Source organism: Neomonachus schauinslandi, chromosome 8, assembly GCF_002201575.2.
Source record: "Neomonachus schauinslandi chromosome 8, ASM220157v2, whole genome shotgun sequence".
NCBI classification, from domain to species: domain Eukaryota; kingdom Metazoa; phylum Chordata; class Mammalia; order Carnivora; family Phocidae; genus Neomonachus; species Neomonachus schauinslandi.
Genome location: NC_058410.1, coordinates 5,809,456 through 5,835,047, shown reverse-complemented (window position 1 = coordinate 5,835,047; position 25,592 = coordinate 5,809,456). Strand labels below are relative to the sequence as shown.

The 25,592-nt window shown below is 37.0% G+C and overlaps 1 protein-coding gene across 1 annotated transcript in view; it reads left to right on the top strand.

The window, feature by feature from the left end:
* PACRG (parkin coregulated) overlaps positions 1-25,592 on the top strand; it is a 523,314-nt gene that overhangs the window by 285,652 nt on the left and 212,070 nt on the right. Inside the window, exon 3 of the mRNA XM_021693419.1 lies at positions 16,842-17,013. Coding sequence (XP_021549094.1) covers positions 16,842-17,013 — 172 coding nt within the window. The remainder of the gene's footprint in view (positions 1-16,841; positions 17,014-25,592) is intronic.

The following is a 25,592-nucleotide window of genomic DNA, read 5'->3' as shown; positions in this document are numbered from 1 at the left end:
TCTAGTTGTTTATAACACACCCACACGTGCAAATACACAGGCACACACACCTCCATACACATGCAGGGCTTCCATCCTGAGTGGGAGGTTCCGGGACTCTAATGCTGACAATTTGCTCTTCGCCTTCCCCTCTCCCCTACCTGTACAGCCCCTTCCCTGACTTTTTTTTTTTTAAGATTTATTATTTTTTTTATTTTAGAGAGTAAGCAGGGGGAGGGGCAGAGGAAGAGTGAGAGAATCTCAAGCAGACTCCCTGTTGAGTGTGGAGCCTGATGCAGGGCTCGATCTCACAACCCTGAGATCATGACCTGAACAGAAACCGAGAGTCCGATGCTTAACCACCTGAGCCACGCAGGCGCCCCTCCTTCCCTGCTCTTTACCTTCCTCCTTCCTCCTGCTTTCCTACTCCACCTAAAAAGGCAACAGGAGATCTAGTTCATATTACTAAATAGGTAAATACTTGAGCACACTTTTAATAATTACTCATGTAATTGTAACCTAATGTGTCCAATGCTATTGCAGTAGAGCAAAGTGATAATGATTAACATGTACCTGGCACAGTTCTAGATGGTTTGCATGAATGAATTAATGTATTATTTACAACAGACAGTTGAAGTGTACTATTATCACCCCCATTTTAATGAAGACACTGAGGTGACTTGCCCAAGGACATACAGGCACTTAGTGACAGAGGCAAAGGCAAGATTGGGATGCTCCAAAGTCTACACTTTTCACTACCATTAGATGAAAAGGATGCAGCATTAGTAAAATTTCATAAGGAATAAATAAATAAATAGCAAAATGGAAAAGTGCTCCAAGAAAGTAGGACATATTCAGCAAAGAGTAAGATATTTGGTATAATTGGAACTTGGGTTGTGGGAGCAAAATGGCAGAACATTAAGCTGGAAAGGGAATTTGGGGACAGATTCTTTATCATGGTGAAGAGTTTATGATATACCTTGGATACATCTAGTGACAGACATTTCTAAGACAAGTGGTATGGATGGAATATTTTTTAAAGGAGGGTTTGCTGCACTCTGAAGAATGGCCAAAACAGGAGAGAGATTAGTGTTGAGGGATCATTTGAGAATATGCTTCTTGATTCATTCAACAGATATGCAATGGCCTATGCACCAGGAATTAATAGGAAATGTTACAGACCAGACGAGATAGGTGGATCATGGCACCCAGAGGTCACAATTCAGTGAGGGTGCCAGAATGTAAGCAAATACGGTCAGCACAATGAATGTGCTCATAGGGGCATCTGCAAAACACAGAGGTACTGCTATGGTTTATTTCTCCTGAGAAAGAACAACAGCTTTCTGAGCTGGGTGCAAAGGCATGTTCCATAGAAACTGAAAACACTTGAACACATTATATTTCTTTTAAGTTTGGCAATAAAATCATGGATCCGATATGCCTGATATATTACAAGTTCTTAATAAAAATGAATAGTTTGCATATCAGTTACCTTTGTTTACTATGTTTGTTGTACAATGACAGAAGTATTCAGCAACCATTGCTTTAGAGTATTTGATTTACTCCCAAATGAAAAACAATCCATTCAGATTTTAAAGACTCCTAGGAGGCAGGCGATACCAGGTATCCGTGGTGAACCAAGCCTAGTCCCTCCCCTCAGGGAAGATGCAAATGTATCTTCATGCACTTTGTTGTAACTGAAACATGATGGCATCACATTATGTGTCTGGGTGGCCATGTGCAATTAATAACAGAAGGCAGCAAGCCCAAAGTCTAGAGAACTCAGGAGCACAGAGAATAGTGATATAAAGAATTTAGAGATAGGGCAGAATTGCAAAGAACATCCTAAATAGCAGTGCTTGATCTCCTTTAAAACTGTCTTAGCAGATGTGGAAAAGGCAGGGTTTATTTTAAGAAGAGAGATACTGAATCCCCAAATTGTGTAATGAGTAGAATGAGAATGACCCTTTCACTCCATGTGGTTTCGAATTTTCTCTGTAACCTTCACTGACTTAAAAGAAATACTCTTCATATTACATACTAAGAAGTTCAGTCTTATGACAAAGAAAGCATGGTGACATTTTAAAAATTCTGCTTTGATATTGGGATTTAAGGTGTCTGTTTCCAGAATTACAACTGGTGTACGGATTGTATATGTGTCATTGGTATACAATTCCAAAATGTCAAAATAACTTGATTTTAAATATCACATTTGCTATAAAAGAATTACACTTAGTTATGTGGCCCAAGGTTAAACTCGGAAGGAGAGATCCTATAAAACTGATAATAGTTTTTCATTAAAAAATTGGCAGAGGTTTTGTTGATAAATGCGGTATCGATCATTTTATGTACCGTTCTTTAACCAGCCAATATACATATTTGTTGCTTTATAAACTACCTTATTGTTGTACTCAAAATACATTTTACAAAGTACCATTTTACTTTAATACAGATGAGATTTTCAGTGTTTTATGTTTTTATCCCCTAGATTTATTGTTCTATCACACAAACTCAAAAAGATGGTGTCATTTTCTATAAAGATATTCTGACCTACTTGAAAGTCCCCTGAATCCCTGGCCAACGCTGATGTGTGCCCCGCTTTAACCTGTGAGCTCTCCGGGTTCCGTGTTCTGTGTCCTTCACAAATGACCTCTGTTCTTCAATCACTTTAGACAAAATGACAGCAGGACCAGAATAGTTTAAGAAAATGTTGGCATAGCCAAAAGGAGATCCTTTTTTGTCTCCACAAAGTGAACGCATCAAAATGTAAAGAATATGGTAAATACAGAGGAAGTAGACTGACACTTGCAGTTTATAAAGAAGGAACTCATAATGAAAACAGGAGAGGGCTCTTTGGCGGCTGTTTTATAGCTTACATCTAGCATTGCCTCTGTTCCCCAGGCACTGTGCTGAGCTATTTATATGCACTCGCTCACAACCTTCCCTAGGAGGCAGGCACTGGTATGGTCCTATTTTGCAGAGAAGGAGACTGAGGCAGAGAGGGCTGAGTAGCGCGCCAAGAGGGACGACTCAAGCCAGAGCCCTCTGTGCTCCTGTTGAGCCCCTCTCCTTACTGAGAACCCATAGCACACGTTCACAACTTGCCTTCCACACGCTAAAACACGATCGAGCCAGCTGATGTGCTTTTCAGTGGTTTGGTGGCATCTCGCCTGAAACCTTCCACATGGGCTCCTCTGTCAACGACTACCTCCTTGGAAGTCTCCAGGCACCCAAATTACCTCTCTTTCTTCTCATTTTACCAGTGACACAGTCCAATTCTCTCCGCACTTGGAGAGGAGCAATTCGATTTTCTAATTTTAGTTTTACCACAAGATATGAACAGTATGTAAGCTGAAGCATGCCAAACGGTATTTTGTTTTTAAAAAGAAATTTAATTGAACTTTAATTGATAAAGCCGTGGAGCTATTTTTAACAATAGGGTCTTCCCAGGTCTCCTCACTTGCTCCTGGCGGTGTTACAGGGAATGAAGACTGGCTCACAGACTGGAAGGTCGGCCAGTGCATGCATAGGCCTAGCATGATGCAAGCTTTGCGGAGAGAGGAACATAGTCTTTCTAGGTGGTGACAGTAATTCTCCATGCAGTGGTCCAAATTCCCTTGTAAACATTCCTATCCTGCTGGGAAGAAAAATTGTTTTTATATTGCCACAAAACAATGAGTGCCCTGAACTGGGTTCTACAATTGGCATACCCAATTTCATATATTTTGTCAGTTTCTATATTTCCAATAATTAGCATGTGCTTCCCCTGTTATGGGTTAGAAGGGCATTCAAGCCACATTTTTCTTTTTTTTTTTTTTTAAAGATTTTATTTATTTATTTGAGACAGAATGAGAGACAGAGAGCATGAGAGGGAGGAGGGTCAGAGGGAGAAGCAGACTCCCGCCGAGCAGGGAGCCCGATGCGGGACTTGATCCCGGGACTCCAGGATCATGACCTGAGCCGAAGGCAGTGGATTAACCAACTGAGCCACCCAGGCACCCCAAGCCACATTTTTCTTTAGCGCAAAGCTCATGAGCCCTAGTGGTCCTGCACGGTACTCTCAGCTCCCTGACCACCAAGTCCTCTGCCTCTTCTGTTTTCCTAACGGGGGACAGTCCTCACAGGCTCTCTTGGGGGATCTCCTCACTTCACACTGTTAGGAGACCACAACCTTTATGAAATGACTCTGCAGTTTGCCTCACCATTTCGAAAACCCAAATGTGTATCTTAAATCTTTAGGCGTCTCCACCCAGAGGTCTCATAGTTTACATCTCAAACGGAATGTTTGGCCTGTGATACATCCCCGGCCCAACATCCGTGCCATTCCACCTGCTTGCATATTGGAAACCAAGCTGGTACAAAGATTCCATCAAGTCCTTTACTCTCCCATGTCCAGATAATCATCCAATCTTTACAGTATTCTTACGTTCTTCCTCTCCTTCTCCTGTCATTTTCAACCTGCCTTCTAAATCAACACCCCAATTCAGGCTCCTCTGCTATACTCTGTTAGCTGATGATTCTACCCCTAGACATTTACTCCTGTATTTTGATCTTCTTAGGTCATCCTGTACTCCACTGTCTGATTATACTCTTTTAACACACACACACACACACACACACACACTGGATTAAAGACTTAAACATAAAACCTGAAACTATAAAGCTCCTAGAAGAAAACATAGGGGAAAACCTTCTTAACATTGATCTTGGCAATGATTTCTTGGATATGACACCAAAGCAAAAATAGGCAAATGGAACTACATCAAGCCTAATAGCTTCTGTAGCACAAAGGAAACAATCAACAAAAGAAAAGGCAGTTGACAGAACAGGAGACAATATTTGCAAAGCTATGTCTGATAGGGGCTAATATCCAAAATATATAAGGAACTCCTACAACTCAATAGTAAAGAAGTAAATAACCTAATTTAAAAATGGACAAAAGACTGGGGCATGCAGGTGGCTCCGTTGGTTAAGCATCCAACTCTTGATTTCAGCTCAGGTCATGATCTCAGGGTCGTGAGATCAAGCCCCACATGGGGCTCCATGCTCAGCAGCGAGTTTGCTTGAGATTCTCTCTCTCCCTTTCCCTTCACCCTCCCCCCATGCACGCACACTGTCTAAAAATAAATAAATAAATCTTTTTTAAAAAGTGGCCAAAAGACTTGCATAGATATTTCTTCAAAAAAGACCTACAGTGGTCAACAGGTACATGAAAAAGTGCTCAACATGACTCATCATCAGGGAAATGCAAATAAAAACCATAGCAGGATAAACCACCTCACTGTTAGGGTAGCAATTACCAAAAGGTAACCAGGGTTGGCAAGTATGTAGAGAAAAGGGTATCCCATATGCTGTCCATAGGAATGGAAAACCATGTAGCTGCTGTGAAAAACAATATGGAGGTTTCTCAAAACATTAAAAGTGGGAAATCCTACCGTATGTGACCATGTGGAGGAAACCTGAGGAATTACGCTAAGTGAACTAGGCCAGACACAGAAGGACAAACACTAGATGATTCCACTTATACAAGGAATCTAACACAGTCAAACCCATAGAAGCAGAGAGTAGAATGGTGGTTCCTAGGGACTGGGGAGAATAGGGAGATGCTGCTCAGTGGGTAAAAAGTTTCAGTGATGCAAGATGAGTAAGTGCTGGCTATTCTTTCTTAAATGGCATTTAACCATGTCAGCCCCTTGTTTGAAAACGATCTTTACTTTGCTCATGCCTGAAGTATTCAGTCTGGACACAGTGGGCATAGAAGGCACCTTCCTGTCTCCCCAACATTATCCATTACTGAACTAGGCACTGTCTCTTGACAACACTGTGCCCAATTCCTGCCTGCATGCCTTTACTGCGTATGCTCATCTCTTCCCATCTTGCAAGGCTCATCAAGATCCTCCTCCCTGATGAAACCTGTGCTCTGTATTCCAGCCCATAATTATCTCTACTTCCTATATGCCAGGGCCTCTTCCTATATACCCTTGGTATGTACCCTCATTTGGCATTTAATCATGCACCACATTGAAATTTTACTTAATTTTTTTTGTGAGTGTATTATTTTCTTTTCAGAGAATAGAGGGAATTAACATCACTTAGCACATGCTATCTCATTTAATCCTTATGATAACCCTGGGAATTAGCTATCCATTTACAAAAAGTGAACTAAGGCCCAGAAAGGCACAGTAACTTTCCACTAGTCAGAGTTTGAAAATAATGGAGCTCTGTACATGCAAGTGATGGGTTTGAACCTCCATCTGCTAATTACAAACCCAAGCTGCTCTCCATGAAGGCAGTGTGTCTCTAATCCATTCTTTCCACAAACTGAGAATATTAAAACATGAATCCAGGGAACTAAGTCCTATTTCTCATATTTTTTCCTACCCACTAATATCCCCATCTCTCCTTGACTTTCAGCACAGCACTATAACTAATGTAAGCTCTTCACTATAATTTTTGCTTTAGTTTTTTTAGGTGAAATTTGACTAAGAAATAAGAACTCATGAGTTTAAAGAACTTTAATAAATTTGTATCTAATCCCTGCAAGATAAGTACATAGCAAAATTATATGTTGATGTAAGAGGCAGCCAATACTGCCATCATAACAATTTCTTCTTAAAAATTGCTTCATGACATGAACGTCACCTGAATTAATCCTTTCCAATCCTCCTTAATTCTACTGATTTGGTTGAGTGCATTGAAGTTCACAGTACATTATCTAGTTCAAGGAGAGTTTTTGTAAATTAATGCCATGTTTTGCAATTAATACCAGTGGTAAAAGCCACAAATGATCTGTTTTTAACTCTGTCCCAACTCCTAAATCTGCAGGACTTTTCAAGTCTACCATACGTTTCTTGCTTATCTATTTGATTAACGCTCGTTATCCCAAGATAAAAGTACCTTCTCTCTACCTGTGACAAAATTATACTATTTTTAATATTACAAAGAGATATGATAAAGGAAAGAGAAACTTCTATATTAATACATATTTTGCTCCTTTTATGCACTCTTGGTTTTAAAAAATACTAATTTTAAAAATTTTAGGAAATTCCTTTAACTTTATGACAGGTGACAGAAGGTGGGAATGTTCAAAGCTACAGAACAAGGGATTATTTTTTATTTATTACACTTGAAAGTATCACTCATTGACTGCAGCAGTTAGGAACATACAATCCCTGGATAATAAAGGTTAAGTGTGCATAAATTCGAGATCTGCTTACAACTGACCTTTAGCTGTCTTGTTAGCACTTTTGACAGAAACTTAAAATAAGGTTATTCCATAAAATAACTTGATTATCCACTCTCAAGTCCAGATTTGTTACTCAGTAATTAATACCTGCCAGCTAGACAGAACCTTCAATATTTGTAATGAAACAACAAGCCATCAAGATAGTGAAAAAAGGTGAGCAGGTCAAAGGAAAGAAGCACCAGGCTCTGATCCTCACTCTGCCACTGCTTGGAATGTGGTCCCAACATGTCACTAAGACTCTCCGATCTTTATAGATTAAATTGGACAGACTCACCAACTTTGAGTTTGAGTTTGCCCATCCATGAGTATAGCCAATATATTCATTTGTTCATAGAACACTGTGCCAGTCCTCCATTTGTGTTGTCAATAATATTTTGTCATTGTCTCCATAAAGTCTTATGCATTGACTGTTAGTTTTATTACTCATTGTCTTAAAGGGTTTGTTTTGCTTCATTTCTTGCTATTGTGAATATTTTAAAAAGTATTTCCTATGTAGTTTTTAGTGGCATATGGATATGCTATTATTTTTAGTGTGCTGATCTTCTATGCAGCAATTTTTCTGAACTCCCTTACTAATTACACTTGTTTGTAGATTCTCTGGATATTCTATGTAGATAGCTATATCATCCTCACATAACAAGAGTTTTGTTTCTTCGTTGCCAGTATTCATACATATTTTATTTTCCTCATTAGCTAGAACCTCCAGTACAATGTTGAAATGATGACAACAGTCTCCTTGCCTCCTTTCTATGGCTTTCTCCATAATGAGAATGTTCCTAAAGTTTCTCCATAAAGTATGATATTTGCTGTAGGTTTTTCCTTAGAGTTATTATTTTTTATTTTTATTTTATTATTTTTTTTTTAAAGATTTTTTATTTATTTATTTGAGAGAGAGAATGAGATAGAGCATGAGAGGGGGGAGGGTCAGAGGGAGAAGCAGACTCCCTGCTGAACAGGGAGCCCGATGCAGGACTCGATCCCGGCACTCCAGGACCATGACCCGAGCCGAAGGCAGTCGCCCAACCAACTGAGCCACCCAGGCGCCTGAGTTATTATTTTTTAATGAATGATTTCATCAAATGCTTTATCTGCATCTAAGGTGATCTCATTTTTCCTCTTTGATCTAAAAATTTAAACATGATATTGCAGTATCCTGGTTATTTCTGCAATACAGCCCACTTGGCCATAATTTCAAACATGTCACTGAACTCAATTTGCCTAGTACTTTATTTTGATTCAGTGAGATTGGACTGATCATAGTGGCAAGGTTATGCTGGCCTCCGATTGCGAGTTGCATCCTTTTCCTTCTTTTTCTGTTCTTAAAAAGTCTTTACAGATGGGCATTTTTCTATTTTTTAAGGTTAGGTGATTTCACCGTGATTCAATTTTAACATGTTATTATTTCTATAAGGATTTTCTCTTTAGTCTCTGAGTGATTTAAAAGTGTTTTTAAATTTCCAAATGTGTGGACATTAAAAGTTCGCCTATACTTTTCTTCAGAAAATGTAACGCATATGACATACTTTGGAATTTCTTGAAACTTACTTTGTGGCTTACTACTATTCAGTTTTCTAAGCTGTCCCTTGTACACTTGTAAAAAATGTTTTATCTAATTATTGAATGCAAGGTTTTATATAGGTCCATTAAGTAGACCTTATGTCTAAAACTTGTCTAAATTGGTAACCTTGTGGAAAGTTACAGTTGGAAGAACGTCTCTCACCTTACACCAAGAAAAGTTACAAATGGATTCATATTTCAATATAAGGAAATCATAAAAATACTAGAATAAACCATTATAAATTGTTTCTATTCTGCTACAAAATGGGGAAAAATCTTTTTTTTAGGCTGAAAATGCTGTTTATTTAATTATTACAATAATAGTCATTAAATTATTACAAGATTTTGTGCTTGAATATGGAGAGATCTTTCAGCCTGAGCAGTTGAATTTTCATATAATTTTGTAATGTATGATGACAAAATTTTTTTTCATTTGGACATGATTTATTATATAAACACCTTTAATATATCTTGTTTTGAGATATATTCTGTTTTTTTAAAATTTATTTTATTATGTTATGTTAATCACCATACATTACGTCATTAGTTTTTGATGTAGTGTTCCATGACTCATTGTTTGCATGTAACACCCAGTGCTCCATGCAGTATGTGCCCTCTTTAATACCCATCACCAGGCTAACCCATCCCCCCACCCCCTCCCCTCTAGAACCCTCAGTTTGTTTCTCAGAGTCCATAGTCTCTAATGGTTCGTCTCCCCCTCCGATTCCCCCCCGTTCATTTTTCCCTTCCTACTATCTTCTTTTTTTTTTTTTTTAAGGTATAATGTATTATTTGTTTCAGAGGTACAGGTCTGTGAGTCAACAGTCCTACTACACAATTCACAGCGCTCACCATAGCACATACCCTCCCCAGTGTCCATCACGCAGCCACCCCATCCCTCCCAACCCCCACCACTCCAGCAACCCTCAGTTTGTTTCCTGAGATTAGAATTCCTTGTATGAGTGAGATCATATGATACATGTCTTTCTCTGATTATCTTATTTCGCATAGCATAATACCCTCTAGTTCCATCCATGTCGTTGCAAATGGCAAGATTTGGGGTTTTTTTTTGATGGCTGCATAATATTCCATTGTATATATATACCACATCTTCTTTATCCATTCATCTGTCGATGGACATCTTGGCTCTTTCCATAGTTTGGCTATTGTGGACATCGCTGCTATAAACATTGGGATACACATACCCCTTATTATAATGCTGGGGGGAAAATCTTTTTAATGATGACTCGAAATTCAGGACCCCACAAAAGATTAATGAATTCTAAAACAAAAGTGTGCATGGCAAAAACAATTTTTTGAAACGTTACGTTTCAAAACATTTGAAATGTTATGGAAGTAACGTACAAAAGTTGAATCTCCCTAACATAAAAGAGCTCATTTATTGAACACTACATCTGAAACTAATGATGTACCATAAGTTAGCTAATGGAATTTAAAAAAAAAATGAATTTGAAGAAAAAAAAGTCTCAAAAAAGAGAGAGAAAAGGGAACAAATGTCAATGGGTATCAAAAAAAATGGCAAAGGATATGAAAATACAACTCACAGAAAAGGATATACAAAAGGCTTTCAAAAATATCTGTAAAAAGCTATTATTTTCACAGTAAAAGAAGTGGAACTTAAAACAACACTGAAAGAATATTTACCTATAATATTGTCAAAAACCAAACTGATAGTGTTTTCTTCGAATAAACAATGGAAAACAGCTACTGTCATTTATTGTTGATGAAAATATAATTTAATACCATCCCATGAAGCACCATTTGGCAATTTCTGTCAAAATTGTAAATATATAAAAATATATACCCTTTGAGAAAGCAGTTTCTATTCCAGGAATTTATCCTATATCATATTTATTATTTCTTTTTTTTTACCATACCTTTTTATTTTTCACTTTTCTCTGATTGTATTTTGAATGTGATTCTTATAAACAAATTTATAACTGAAGTTTATTTTTTCTTTTTTGACAATTTCTTAAGAGAATAAGATAATTTATACTTAAGATGATTACTTATATATTTGGGTTCATCCTACATATTTTCTTTTCTCCATGGGTTTTTCTGTTTTCCAAACATCCAGGTGGGATGTTTGACTAGCCTTCCATTAGGTCAATAGAGCTTTATCCACTTCCTCTACTATATTCTGTTCTCTGGGAAGTTAATTCTATTTCTGTTCTTTTGACTGGTATTCTTGCACTTTAATATACTTAATTAATTTTGAAGTTAACCAGTAACTTTATTTTCATCCCTATCAATGCCAGGACCTTACTTTGACTCAGATCACTGTCCTGTCATTTTCTCTACTTTTCCTTTCTAGTATTACGACTTCACTTTGTAACCTCATCATAACTGATGATTAAAAAAAAAATTTATAGTCAATGCTTCTTTGATCTTATCCATTTGTTCAGTTTATTTACTGTTATCTCTTGCATCTCATTTCTTTGTCCTGTGTTCAGCTTATATAGTACATTTTATCTTTCAGTGAGGACAATGATCTCTGGGTTGAAAAAACAAACAGAAAAAATCTCCATCTTGGTCAAATACATTTAGTTTGTCTTTATCTTGCATGCCAGTTTAGCTGAGTATGGCACTGAAGATTAATCATCATTGTGCCTTTAGCGTGCTGAGGGGTTTTTACCATCTTGTGGCCTCTATTTTGTTAATGAGAAGTGTAATTTCAAGCCCAGTTTTGATCCTTTATATGTCATCTATCTTTTGTTTCTAGTTGCTTTTAAATCTTTTCCTTGACTTTGGAGTTTTATAGTTTTTCTGAAGTGTCCAGATTTGCATCTTCAGTCTGGAGATGCACATCTTTCTTCAGTTATGATTTCTCCAAATACCTCCTTTCCCTGTCTCTCTGGAACTCCCTGGGGTCGCATGGGGAGCAAGTCAGATGGGGGCTTTCTGGTGCTACCTCTGCATTGGCTTTCCAGGTTCTGTGACCCAGACCCCTCCTTCTCTTTTTGTCTGTGGTCAATCTATTATCCAATGACTGGATTCTGAAGTTAATGCTGCTCTATGTCCTTCAGAAATTTTATTCAGTTCTTTTCTAAAAATATTCTATGTTTTAAGCACTTTAAAAAATTCTTTTTTTTTTAAGATTTTATTTATTTATTTGAGAGAGAGAGAGAGAGAGCACAAGCAGGGGGAGGGGCAGAGGGAGAGGGAGAAGCAGAAACCCTGCTGAGCAGGGAGACTGACATGAGGCTTGATCCCAGGACTCCAAGATCATGACACTAGCTGAAGGCAGACACTCAACCTCCTGAGCCACCCAGGTGCCCCCACTTTAAAAAATTCTTTTCAGATTTTATTCTGTAATTTCTAGTTGCTAGTTCAGAGCTCATTCCCATGTTCACTGGTCTATTTAGTCTTTCTTATGGTGGTTCCATCACCATGATGGTGGTAAGTTTTAGATGGGGTTGCATTTTCTGTGGCAGCCCTATGCACCTAGCTCATGGGAGTATTAACACTTTCCATTTGCTTTGTCTGGGACCCAGAAGTTTCCTTTCCATGGTCTGGGAAATGGGAAATTATATATATATATATATATATATATATACACACACACACACACACATATACATATATATATATACACACACACACACATATATTTATTTTTTATTTTTATTTTTTTACTTTAGATTTCTATTTGGGTTTCTGTTTCTCAAAGGAGATCTTTCCCATTAAGAGCTTTGTCACATGCTCTCTTTCCTTTTCCACAGGTTTCCTTTGTCTCTACAAACTCAAGGAGAGACTTTCTGGTTCCCTTTCCAAGGTGGGGCAACCCTTGTAGGGCCCCAGTCCTATGCAAGAGTCTCAGCTTAACCCCCTTCTCTTGCTAAATGCCCTGTTTTCCTGGACTCTGGAGACATTAAAACCTCAGTCCCAATCTTGAGATCTGATCTGTATCTGCTACTCTCTTAAGTCAAATGGCACCACCTCTGTGACTCTGGATTTTGTCTTTATCTCTAGCATCTGAGGATTTCCTGACATAGACTTTGCATTGAACACATTTTGGTGTTTTTTAGGCTTTTTAGCAGTCTAAGGATCACATTAGTCTTGTCTGCCATCCGGTGTGAGGTCTCCTTTTTGACATTAAAGAGCATTTTTCATGCTCAAAAGTCTTTTTGCATCAAAAATTTCATGCATTAGTACATAATTTTAACTATATATTCAGTATCATTGAAAAAGCTTAAAATGACATTTTTAAGTTATTTATCATAACCACATCTACATGCATTTGAAAAATAAAAGTACATCCATGTTTGAAATATGTTACACACACTATCCACAGACAGTGCTTAATGCCTATATAATTTGTAAGCCCTCTTGCAGTAACTCACCAGCTTCCTCAAGGAAGAACAGTGGGGCTGAGGCTTTATTTTATAAATGCCATAGTAAGTCCAAATGAAGTCATAATATATTAATAGATAATTATACTTTTTCAGATTAATTTGTGATTCTAAGCAAGAATTTGGTTCCTATGATAACAGATATTTCCAGTTATATTGTATTTGCTAATTGAAGCAAAGATATGGAAAATGTAAGAGTAAGTTTCTAATTTGAGTTTGTAATGAAAATCATTAACCTCATTGTGTTTCTGACCTTTCAGTATAGCATTACTACCTTACACATTTGTTATGGGGATAAAGTTATATATGATAGTCCGAGTAAAGTTAGAATTTTATTGCTTTTGACCAAAGGTCACTGTAAGATTTAGAGATAACTTGTGAGTACTGTGTGATCTTTAAAAAGTTATAAAACATAAATTTTAAAAAGAGAGAGATTCTGTGAGTAAAACTACTTGATGTTTCTGGAGTTAACATCCAAGTGGTCATCAATCAGTATGTTACTGTGTAATTTTACCTGATGTATCTAAAATGGTCCTTGTTCTGTGTCCTACTGCAAAGAGATTTCTTTTAATTCTGGATTTCTTGCATAAACTTTGAAGAAAGATTCCCAAATTTTACAAAAGTTTGAAAACTACTATTTTTATAGTAATACTAAAGAAATATAAAGTGTAATATGTCATTAAAACAAGTTATCCTAAGAGCAAAATGATTTATATAACTGAAGTTTATTGCTGAATAAACAGTAAAAATGACCTTTTGTAAGTCTAAATGAACAAAAAAACCCACATTGATTTAGAAGAACTCTAAAGGATAATAGTCACCATGTGACAAATACATGGACAAAGACAAATAAGGGATCTCCTTACTTTTCTTTAAATTTTAGTTTTAATCTTGAATTATTCTCAATATCTAGATTTTTGAAAAAAGAAGACTTTGTGTTATTACCAGTATATTACTTATGAACATACATTAATATGTTTGGTTTTGATGATGCTATGAAAGCCAGAAACTTTTCCTTCTAAAGTTTTAAAAATAAACAGAATAGCAAATTAACCCCTAAATGATCTGTAGTGAAATGAGGGTGAATAGAAGCACCAAGAAGCAAGCCATTCTGATTGTCTGTTAAAATACTCATAAAATTCATGAAATGTAAATAATCACTGTAGTCCTAATGGGGAAGACATAGCATTTTATTTGTAGAGTACACAAAGTTGTAGAAAACAATGTTGGTATTTGAGTAGACTAGGACACACTGCATTACTAATGATAACGAGGATGGAGACATGAGGTTAAATGGAACAGTCACCAGGAGATTATAATAATGCTGAACCTCTACGTGCCTAACAACATAGCCTGAGAGACAGTATCACATCCTACAGCCAGATAGCTTGGGTTCAGATCCCAGCAACGCCTCTCTTTAGCTGGAGACCTTAGGCAAGTTATTGAACCTCTTAGTGCCTTAGTTTCTCCATATGGAGAATAGAGATACTCATAACACTCACCTTTTAGAGTTGTCATGAGGAATGAAAAGAACTAATACACATAAGTATTTATAATAGTGTCTGGTATCATAAACATGGCATTCTTTTACTGTTGCTGTTGTGGATGTTCTTAGTATTGTTGCCCCAAACCACACAAAGAAACAAATCAATGGAATTCCAAGGAAAAAAATGGCACGTCAGCAGTCTTAGTAGGAGATTTTTAATTTGCTTCTCCAAGTGACCTAAATTCATTTTTAAATGTTTGAGAAAGACATGAGATAGCGGCAATAAAATATTTAAAGAGGTTTTCTTAATTTTCAAATCACTGCCCCCCCCCAAAAAGTGATCTACATTAAAAAAAAAAAAAAAACTGCAAAATAGAAAGGAAAAAGTAAATGTAAAACACAACCAGGGGCCAAAAAATAAGATGACAGAAGTTAAAATAGACATTGTGATAAATGTGAGTGACTTAAAGTATTAAAATAAAAAGTCCTAGATCACATTAAAATATAAAATTTAATAATTTTCTATTTATAGGACACATATGTACAAATGTGACAGTGGGCTAAAAGAATTAGAAAAAACATCAATAATATAGAAAAAATATACAGATGACATTTATATTATGAAGTTAGGCTACAAGGTAAAACTGATAGTAACACTGTACCTTTTGGAGCTGAATGATGTAGCAATACCTTTTAGTTGTCATGAGGAATGAACAAAATAGTTGTACAAAACAGTGTTCTAAAATGTCTTCAAATACACAAAAGTCCTTGAAGGCTGGCATTGGATATATATTCCATAAAATTTTACTATGAACAAAGTAAATTTTATGAGTGTAAAAGGAATATAAAATGAAATTAATGTCCATATATACCTCCCTCTCAGATACATTTTCCAAGCTCAATTCCAAGAGGACATCTAAACATTCAACTCTTGACTGTTTACTTCCTTAGGTGGCTGGGCAGTCCATGAGCAGACTGGAGACAGACCTCCTTCTTGGGGAACTGCAGGACATTTGATTCAATCTACAGTAGACACTCGGGGATGTGCTGGAGGTGTTACAACAGTTAATCATCCTCAGGGATAGGCAGGCATGTGGCTAGAGACTCCAAAAAGCTGAGAGAGAGCTAGAAGGTATAAGAACCTCCTAATGTAAAAGGCAGTTTCTCTGAGGTCTTGATGGGCTCCTAACTTAATTATAAGGTGGTAATTGAAAGCTGGGTGCATTCATAAGGACTTGAAGACCTGGGGAATTTGCACTTCTCACTGGAAACGCTGCACGCATCCTTAGCTCTGTAAATGGATTGTGTCCTCAGTCCGAGTCTGTTGGCTTCTTTCCATTCATGATATCACCATTACTTCTGTCACCTTGCAGGTAGCAAGTCAGATCATGGATACTCTAGACAGTGAAGGACCCAGGCTAGAGGCTGGAACAGATCTCCTGCAGCTCGCAACACATCTCTTTTCTCAATCTCAGAGCTTTTGTTTCCATTCGCAGTTGGTGCTGGATGCTTTTACAAAGATCAGGACAAGAAGTCATGGAGGCATCATTGAGGGTGAAGGATATAGCAATGGAAAAGTGATGTATCTCTGTTCCCCAATGGAGCAGCCAAGAGAGATTGGGATATTCTGATTTTTTTGAGGTGACTTGAGAGCACCAACATTCTCCTTATCCTGCAGGATCCAGGGAACATTCACACAATCCTACTTTATCCCTCACTCTCATACTTGCTAGGTCCTGAAAAGACACATTTCACAAGAATATACTGGTGTGCCATCCCTATTAGATTCCTGTTGGAAATTCAGATGCTAATCTCTCTTCAACTGTTTTTTTTTTTCATTCTGTTCTTACAGATATCTTTTCAACATACAGTCGGTGGACTTCTTGAATCCTTTTCAGTATTACATTTGTGCCAAATGGTAAAATACTAACCAAAGGACCGCAAAACAAGTATCAATGTTGATTATTTATTATTTATTATTCCAATCTGTTAAAATGTAAAGGTCAATGACTGTGACCCCATTGCTAATGGAATAAAGACATGCTGATGTACTTTAGGTTGTTAGATGAGTTGCTTAATAAAATTTTCCCAAAGTCCTGAAGAACGTGCTCCTCCTAAGTCGGTGACAGCCTCATAGCTGGTCTGGCCATGCTTCGCCCCATTGTTGTCTTCACGTGGCATTTCTTCTCTCTCCTTTCAGGTAGAAATTGAGAAGCTGGATTACCATCATTATCTGCCTCTGTTTTTTGATGGGCTCTGTGAAATGACATTTCCCTACGAGTTTTTTGCTCGGCAAGGAATCCACGACATGCTGGAACACGGGGGGAACAAGATTCTTCCTGTCATTCCACAGCTCATTATCCCGATAAAAAGTAAGTGAACAGGTGAAAAAGCATCATTCAGCTTAGAAGGTGCCGCTTTTTGACAACTCGCTAATTAAGCAATAAAACACAACAGATTGAGGCTATCCCCAGGTTTTGCAGGAATTTTATCGGTTGACTTACGGGGCCAGACATCCCAAATCTACTCTATCCCATTATTGATACTGCACTGAAGCTTCCCACATAAACTAAATTGCACAGGCTTTATACTAATTTAAAATGCTTCCCAGTAATGACACAAGCATTAACATTAATTTATACACGCAGAAGTAAAGTATGTGTCTTTGCATTCTACACCACCAACTTCCAAGTTCTTTTCAAATGACATCCCTAATTTTTAAATTACAATATAAACCCAATTATGTTTAGGATCTTTTAGGTAATAGGATTAATAATTTTACGAAAAAAAATTCTGGAATGGAGAAGAATTAATGTTACCAAATATTTGAAATTTTTTTTAATCTGTGATAGGTTACCTGGGGAAATTCTAGAGTAACCCTGTCACTGACTTACTTTCTTTGTTTATAGGATGAAATGCTTTATTTCTATGGCTAGGTTCTTCAGGCATGAATCTCTTTGGACTAGTTGTCTGAAAGCAGCCCCCTCCCAAAGTGTTTCTGAGATTTTCATTTGCCAGTAAGACGGTCTATAATGACTCCCGAACAAGCCCGGCGTTGCTCTGGGTCCAGCCTCCTCATCTCACCCCACAGCTGCTGCTGACCCTTATAATAGAGCCATCATCTGGAGACAAGGGTCCAGGAGGGGATGGCCGGCCTCTCCAAGGTTGGAATGGCCAGGCCTAGGCCTTCACCACCGACCATCACACCCCAGGCTCTGTGCGCACCAGAGTTGCCCATCCATACTGCTGCTGCTGCTGCTGCTGCTGGAAAGCAGAGGGGTGGTGCTGAGCACCTCCTGGGCAGGGACATCCCACCCTTTCCCAACTGCCCTGGGCATTTGGCCTCTTCCCCCACTGCAAGCTCTGCCTCACTCCCTAGTCCAGGCTGAACCACTTCCTGGCATGACTGACTGGACACCTGCGTCTCCTAGGATCTGGGGGAACCCCACCCTCACTGTCTGAGAGCTGCTCTTGCCATGTGCTTTGACCAAAACAAGAACTAAATAGTTCAACATTGGGTCATTTCCTACACCTGGATTATTTCATCTTATCTATGGTGACCTTTTTATTGATTTGAATTAAGTTTCATTAGAATTCTAGATTTTTGGCCATTCTGCTGTCGCTGTTTAAACTAAATCAGCTCTGAAACTTGCTCTCATGTTTTTGAGATTTTGTAAGAGATCTGTAACTGACCACTCCAGATTTCCACCAAGACATAGAAGTAAACCCAAGCAAAAGGACAGGATACCTTCTGTGAAAAGTAACATGGGAAGAGAAAGGACACTTTAAAGCAGCTTCCTCTCTGAAGGGCTGATCTTTGAAGTCCTTCAGGAAGGACATATAATACTGAGTGGCAGTAAAATCCTTTCCAGATGTGATTTATTCTAACAGTTCACAATTTTTGAATATGTTAAATTCTAGCTGAAATGCTGTATTTTATAGAGAATGCCCTACAAGTTTTATTGACCAATAAAAAGACCCAGAACATCCTCCCCAGGAACCGTCTTTAGAGGACATGATCCTTTGCCTCCTGCACTCAGCAGAATAGCAGGGACATCCAGAAGTCTGTTCTTTTCTTTAGAAAACTCTGTTCTTGTTAGGATCACTGTCTTCTCAGGACTTTTTCACTCATATCCATTGAAAACACTAAAAGATAGAGAGTTTCTAAGTAATATTTTGATTATACTGTTTACAGTTAAACATACCAAAGTAGAGCATTGCAGACCAAGGTGAATTGATTTTCAACTTTATTTGATCTGTATGTTAAAGATATTTAAATGAGTTAAGAGAAGTGATGTGTTCTAAGGACAAAATTTACAGTACATACATACTAGAGGTGATTTGCTCACAAGTGAAGACATTATTAAGAATTCAGTAAATATGTTTTATCAGGTAAAATTAACTATATATGAATTTGATAATTCAAGATTCCAAAGGCAATGAGAATTTATTTTGGTAGATATCATTGCTTTTCTTCCTGGGCTTCCACTATTATATACTGATCCTGAATCTAACTTGGTTTGCTTCTCAATCTACTTACATCACTAAAACCAAATTTTTCTCAGGAAGGAATACTGATTATGCAAGATCCTGCACAGTGCCAGCACGGTGTAAAAAATATAAGCTGTGTAAACGAAATCTTTCAGGGGAATTCTGGGTTGAGGCCAACTGATCTGGAAGCAGGCTGATGCACGTAATTGGCATAACATGTACAGGCATGTGTACCTGATTTTTCAAGCTGTACTATTAGTATAATTCTGACTCTCTCCAAGGGCAAAAATTAACCTTACCATCACCAGCTAGCAGTTTTTGAATGGTTTTCCTCGAATTCTAACTAGTATCTATACCAGTAAAGCAAAATACATAAACTCCCTACAAGGATAAGAACTGGACTGAGCTGCCTATCTACTTCTAGAATCTGGGGTTGACTTCAGCTAATTACAAGGCTGATCACACATTCAATATCTCTAGGCTTTCTAATGGAAAGCAGGTGAGAAGACACTTTTTCTTTCTCCTTCTCTTTGTTTCAAGACCCCAAGTGAGGTCATTCAGTAATAACCAGAAAAGTGTGTATCTCATACTTCATTCCATTTGTGTTGTTTTATGGCACAGTTATAGTTGCTTCCCTTTCCTCCCACTTTTTGATTTCCACCTTCTTGGGTTATTCTGGGTCAAAAACTTCAAAAAATACCAGTATAAAGGAGTCAGGGTTGACAATGGAACACTGATTGCTGACAGCAACAGCAGAACTTTATAGGGCAAGGATGAGATGAACCCTCTCAGCCATCTGAACTATGGGATGTAGGTTTCCATTTACTCCATCTGGTTAGGAAAACACACATGCATCAAAATCCAGCAGAGCAATACCAGGAAGGAGCCTCTAGAAACTCTGCATATTAAACTCAGAAAGGGATTCCAGTAATGGCCAGGAGGACAAAGACGCCAAGAGCAACCACAAGCACTGGGTTTGGGAATCTCTGTCTTCAGTAGCATTAAGAGTAATCACACCAACACCGCCACATGGGGCCATTCATAAAAGGCTGCTACACACAAGGAAGGAAATATCTCGAACAATGAAAGGAAAAGAATACCTCAACAACATTTAGTTCAGGAGCCAGAAGAAACCCATAGAAACTGGTTTGGCATCCTCAGGACTCAGGAAGATATAGCATCTAGGAGACAGAGGCAGAAACCCATGGGGGTGGGGTGGGGAATTCTACACACAAAGAAATAAAAGTAACTGGGGTTAAGAATTTTACCAACAGTAAATTCCAGACAACAATGAGCATTGGAAGAGAACCACCTTGGGTATGTTTCATCCCATACACATGAGTAGAAGACCTGATGTACATAACAAACTGCATGAACACTTGTTAAAAAAAAAAAAAGACTCATAAGTAAAATGTCCACCTGTCTCATACAAGTAGTTACTGAGAATATGCTCCAGCTCTCAGGAGGTAAAGCCAAGTTAAGGACCCCGAAATTAGGATGTCATAGTGTGAAAAGCAGCTAACATTAAAAGCCACTAAATCTAGAGTTAAGTTTAAATAGTTGATGGAAAAGAGTTCCAAAACTGCATGAAATCTCATGTAATTATTTTGGAGTAATGTCTCTAAAAATCCAAGGAAATTGGGTATAAGCCTTCAAAATCATGGAAAAGATCTAAGTAGTTAAAACAGAACCTACATGTTAAAATGACAAAAACTGAACAGACAGCAAAGAGGTGCTAGTTTCAAAAGCATAAAATAAGGTGAAAAACATGAAATCAAATAAATTAGCTTTAACTTGAAAATTAACTTTCAGATTGGTTTGTGGAAAAAAACTGTATATAAAACTAAATAATACTTGACTAGCTTAAAAATAAATGATATATTGGGATGAAAGAGAAAAAAGGAAGGAAGAGTTATTGTAATTGTAGAAAGGTAGAAGTTAATGTAAAAAATTTCACAGGTATAGAGGATCAATTTATATTGATAAAAATATTCTAGGTAAAGATGTAATTGGTATAAGCCTTAGTTCTCGGAAAACCATGGCATCATGTTTAAAACAACAAACAGCTACTTAAATTAGTCATTTTTTTGCCTGTGGAAGAAGAGTAAACCTCTTGACCCTGAGACAGTGTGATGCTGGTTCTTCTTCCACTGCCTGACCTTCAGCTCCAAGATCTACAGTCTTTACCAATCCAAGTGGACAGACTGCCTCTAATGCACCATGTCCCAAACTTCAGCGTGTGTATTAATCACCTGCAAGTGTGTATGAATCGCTTGGTGAAATGCAGGTCCCACACAGCAGCTGTGAGATGGACCTGGGGACTGGATTTCTAAGAAGCCCCCAGTTGATGCTCTGCTGCTGCTGCAAGGTCAAGGAACAGCCGACCAAGGCCAAGATGACACTTGACACCCCAGATCCTCCCACAAGATGCTGGGAATGAGAACAAGGTAGGGAATGAGCTGGTAGAAACAGATGAATGATCATCTTCTATCTTACATTTAGGGTATCAAGAGATGTTGCTTCTTTCATGCTGTGAATAATTAGAAAAATATAATGTTAAGCTTTTAGGCCTTAAAAGTAACCATTAGTGGGTTAAAATAGATGGTCATCATATGAAGTAGTAGGGAAAGAAAAATGAAAAATTAAGTTAAGGCAATAACTTAAAAAAAAAAAAAGCCAAGGAAGAATGTAAAACAAAACAAAACAAAACAAAACAAAAAAACCCAATAAGATGACAAAAGGAAACCCAAATAATTTGTTATGATTACAGATAAATGGGAGAAATGATCACTAATCACAAGAAAAAAGTCTTGGTTTGGGAACCTTGAGAGGTTGTTCCCACTGTTTGTTCCCAACCGTATGGTTTTGGTGGAGACTGCCAGTTACCAAGTAATGATCAAAATTTAGCTCTCACAACAAAAGCAAAAATAAACAAGTGGGACTATATCAAACTAAAAATCTTCTGCACAGCAAAGGAAACCATAAACAAAATGAAAAAGCAACCTACCAAATGGTAGAAAATATTTGCAAATCATGTATCTGATAAGGGGTTAATATCCAAAATATATAAAGGACTCATACAACTCAATAACAAAAAAAAGATCCAATTTGAAAAATGAGCAGACTGAGGGTTTCTGGAGTGGAGGGGGGTGGGAGGGATGAGGTGGCTAGGTAATGGACACTGGGGAGGGTATGTGCTATGGTGAGTGCTGTGAATTGCGTAAGACTGATGAATCACAGACCTGTACCCCTGAAACAAATAATACATTATGTTAATAAAAAAATAAAATAAATGAACAGAGGATTTGAATAAACACTTTCCCAAAGAAGACATACAGATGGCCAACAGGCCTGAAAAGATGCTTGACATCACTGTCAGGAAAATGCAAATCAAAACCACAATATCGCCTCACACCTGTTAGAATGACTGTTATCAAAAACACAAGAAATAACTTGTTGGCAAAGATGGAGAGAGAAGGGAACCCTTGTACACTGTTAGTGGGAATGCAGACTGGTGCAGCCACTATGGAAAAATGTATGGAGTTTCCTCAAAAAAGGTAAAAAAGAACTAACATAATGATCTAGCAATTACACTTCTGGGTATTTATCTGAAGAAAACAAAAACACTAATTCAACCCACAGGTTCACTGCAACATTATTTATAATTGTCATATATAGAAATAACTTAAGTGTCCATTGATGAATGAATGGATAAAGAAATTGTGGTGTATATCTATGATGGAATATTACTCAGCCATAAAAAATGGGGAAATCTACCATTTTTGACAACATGGATGGACCTCAAGGGCATTACGCTAAGAGAAATCAGGGAAATACAAACACCATATGATCTCTTATGTGGAATCTCAAGAAATTAAAGCAAAACAAAACAAAAAATAAGTTCATAGATACAGAGACAAGATTGGTGGTTGCCAGAGGTCAGGTGTTGGGAGTGGGAGAAATGGGTGAAGGTCAAAAGGTACACACTTCCAGTTATAAAATAAATAAATATAAATATATAAAATAATAAAAACATATAAGTCATGGGGATGTAATGTACATCATGTTGACTATAGTTAATATAGCTGATGTTTAAAAATTGCGAAGAGAGTAGATACTAAAGCACTCATCACAAGAAAAATTTTTTGTAACTATATGTGGTGACAGATGTTTACTAGGCTTATTGTAGTGATCATTTTCTAATTTATACTAATCAAACCGTTACATTGTACACCTGAAGCTAACATAATGTTATATGTCACTTATATCTCAATTTTTAAAAAATTTATCTCTCTTTCACAAACTTATCTTCTTCCCCCCTCCATCCTTACAATATAGCTATATCACAATTTTGGTCAGATTAATAATCAATTGTTACACTATTGTGATCACATCAGTCCTATTCACTGCACATCACACATCTACTATGATTACATTTCTTTCCTTAGACAACTTGTTTTGCTTAGCACTGATAATTGTCTCATTTAGTTTGTATGATTTGTATATGCTTACTATTTTTTCAAATATTTTAAGATCTAGCAAATGAATGTTGTTTTTCAAATGTTCAGAACATCAGGCAACTTATCAATTTTCTTTCTTTTTCTGGAGACTTGGGTCCTTCCACTCTCCATCTTTCTGTTCCAGTCTGGTCCCAGTGACCCAACACTATTGTTATTCCTCTCTCAGGTTTACTGTCTTTTTCCTTAACTGTTTGTCTTGTTTTCCTCATCTTTTTTATAATGCACATTTCCCAGTAGTTTCCTGTAAGTACATGAAAAGTTTGGTTTTAATCCTTGTCTGGAAATCCTTCCATCACACTTGATTATTAGTTTGGCTATGTTGAAAATAGTGTTCATTTAGAATTTTGAGGTCTTGTCTCCCTTGTCTCAAGTTATTACCTTGCTTTGAACATCTTGATGCTATTGGAGTTTTTGGCCATTTGCCTGTGCCTGTTTCTCCCAATCTCTGAAAGCTTTCTGGATGTTCTCTTTATTTCTGGTGATGTGAAATTTCATGTCAATATGCTTTGATGCGGCTGTGTGTTTCTTCATTGTACTGGGAAATTTCAATTTAGAGACATAGGTCTTTCAACACTAGAAACCATTCATGTATTCTTCCTGTAATAATGTTCTCCCTCCATTTTATTTCTCTGTAATTCCTGCATATATATAAATTATATATAAAATTATTATATATAAATGTAAATATATATTATGTATAAATTATATATAAAATTACTTTGTGGGTTGATTCACTAATTCTGTCTATAATTCCTGCATGTATAAACAATATATATAATTATTATATATAAATATTAAATTATATAAATTATAATTATAGAAGTTATATATATAAAATTATCTTGTGGGTTGATTCTCCAATATCTTTATCTTTTTGCTCAGATTTCCTGATTCTGCTTAGTTCTACTTCCTGGGAAATTTCCTTAACATCATCTTCCAAAACTTTCATTGAGTATTTTGTTAGTTACCATAATTTACTTTTATTCTGATTATTGCTTCTTAATAGTATTTTGTTTTCTTCTTTATAAATCCGTTATGTTCAGGCTCCTATCTCTCTTTGAATGTTTATTATCGGTTTTACAGGGTCTGGTGTTTGGTTAGAGGTTTTTGCTGCTTACCTAATTACATTCTTTATTCATTCTGTAACAATGAACTTTCTTTTTGCTAGCTCTTAAGACTCTTAATCCTACCTGCAGATCAACAGGACAATATACGGGCTAAGAGCATAAACTATGGAATCAGACCAGCCAGCTTTTAATCTGGCTGTACCATTTAGTAGCCATTGGACCTAGGGCAAGTTGTTTTACTCCATGTGATACTGTTGCTTGGTCTATAAAGTGGGAATATTATTATTAATATTATATGACATGCCAACTCATTTTATGAAGCTAGCATAGCCTTGATAGCAACAAGTTCATTATAACACATTACAAGAAGGAATCTTCTAGGACAATCTCATCCATGAACATCAATGAAAAATTTCTAAACAAAATTATGAGAGAACCAAATCCATCAATATATAAAAATTATAGTATCTCATGCCAAAGTTGGTTTTATTACAGGAACGTAAGAGTGGCTTAATATTAGAAAAATCAGTTAATGCAATTTACATTAGTGTATTATGATGATGGCAAAATGCATTTGATAAAAACCAATACCTATTTATGTTTTTTTAAGATTTTATTTATTTATTTGAGAAAGAGAGGGAGAGTGAACGGGAGAAGCAGGCTCCTCGCTGAACAGGAAGCCCGACATGGGACTTGATCCCAGGACCCTGAAATCATGACCTGCCCTGAAGGCAGCTGCTTAACCAACTGAGCCACCCAGGTGCCCCCTCTTTGGGTTTTTAAAACAAACTAAGACTAGAAGAAAATTCTCCTTAATATGATGGGAATTTTATCAATCAGAACAGGCTAGGTTATGTTGAAATAACAACCAAT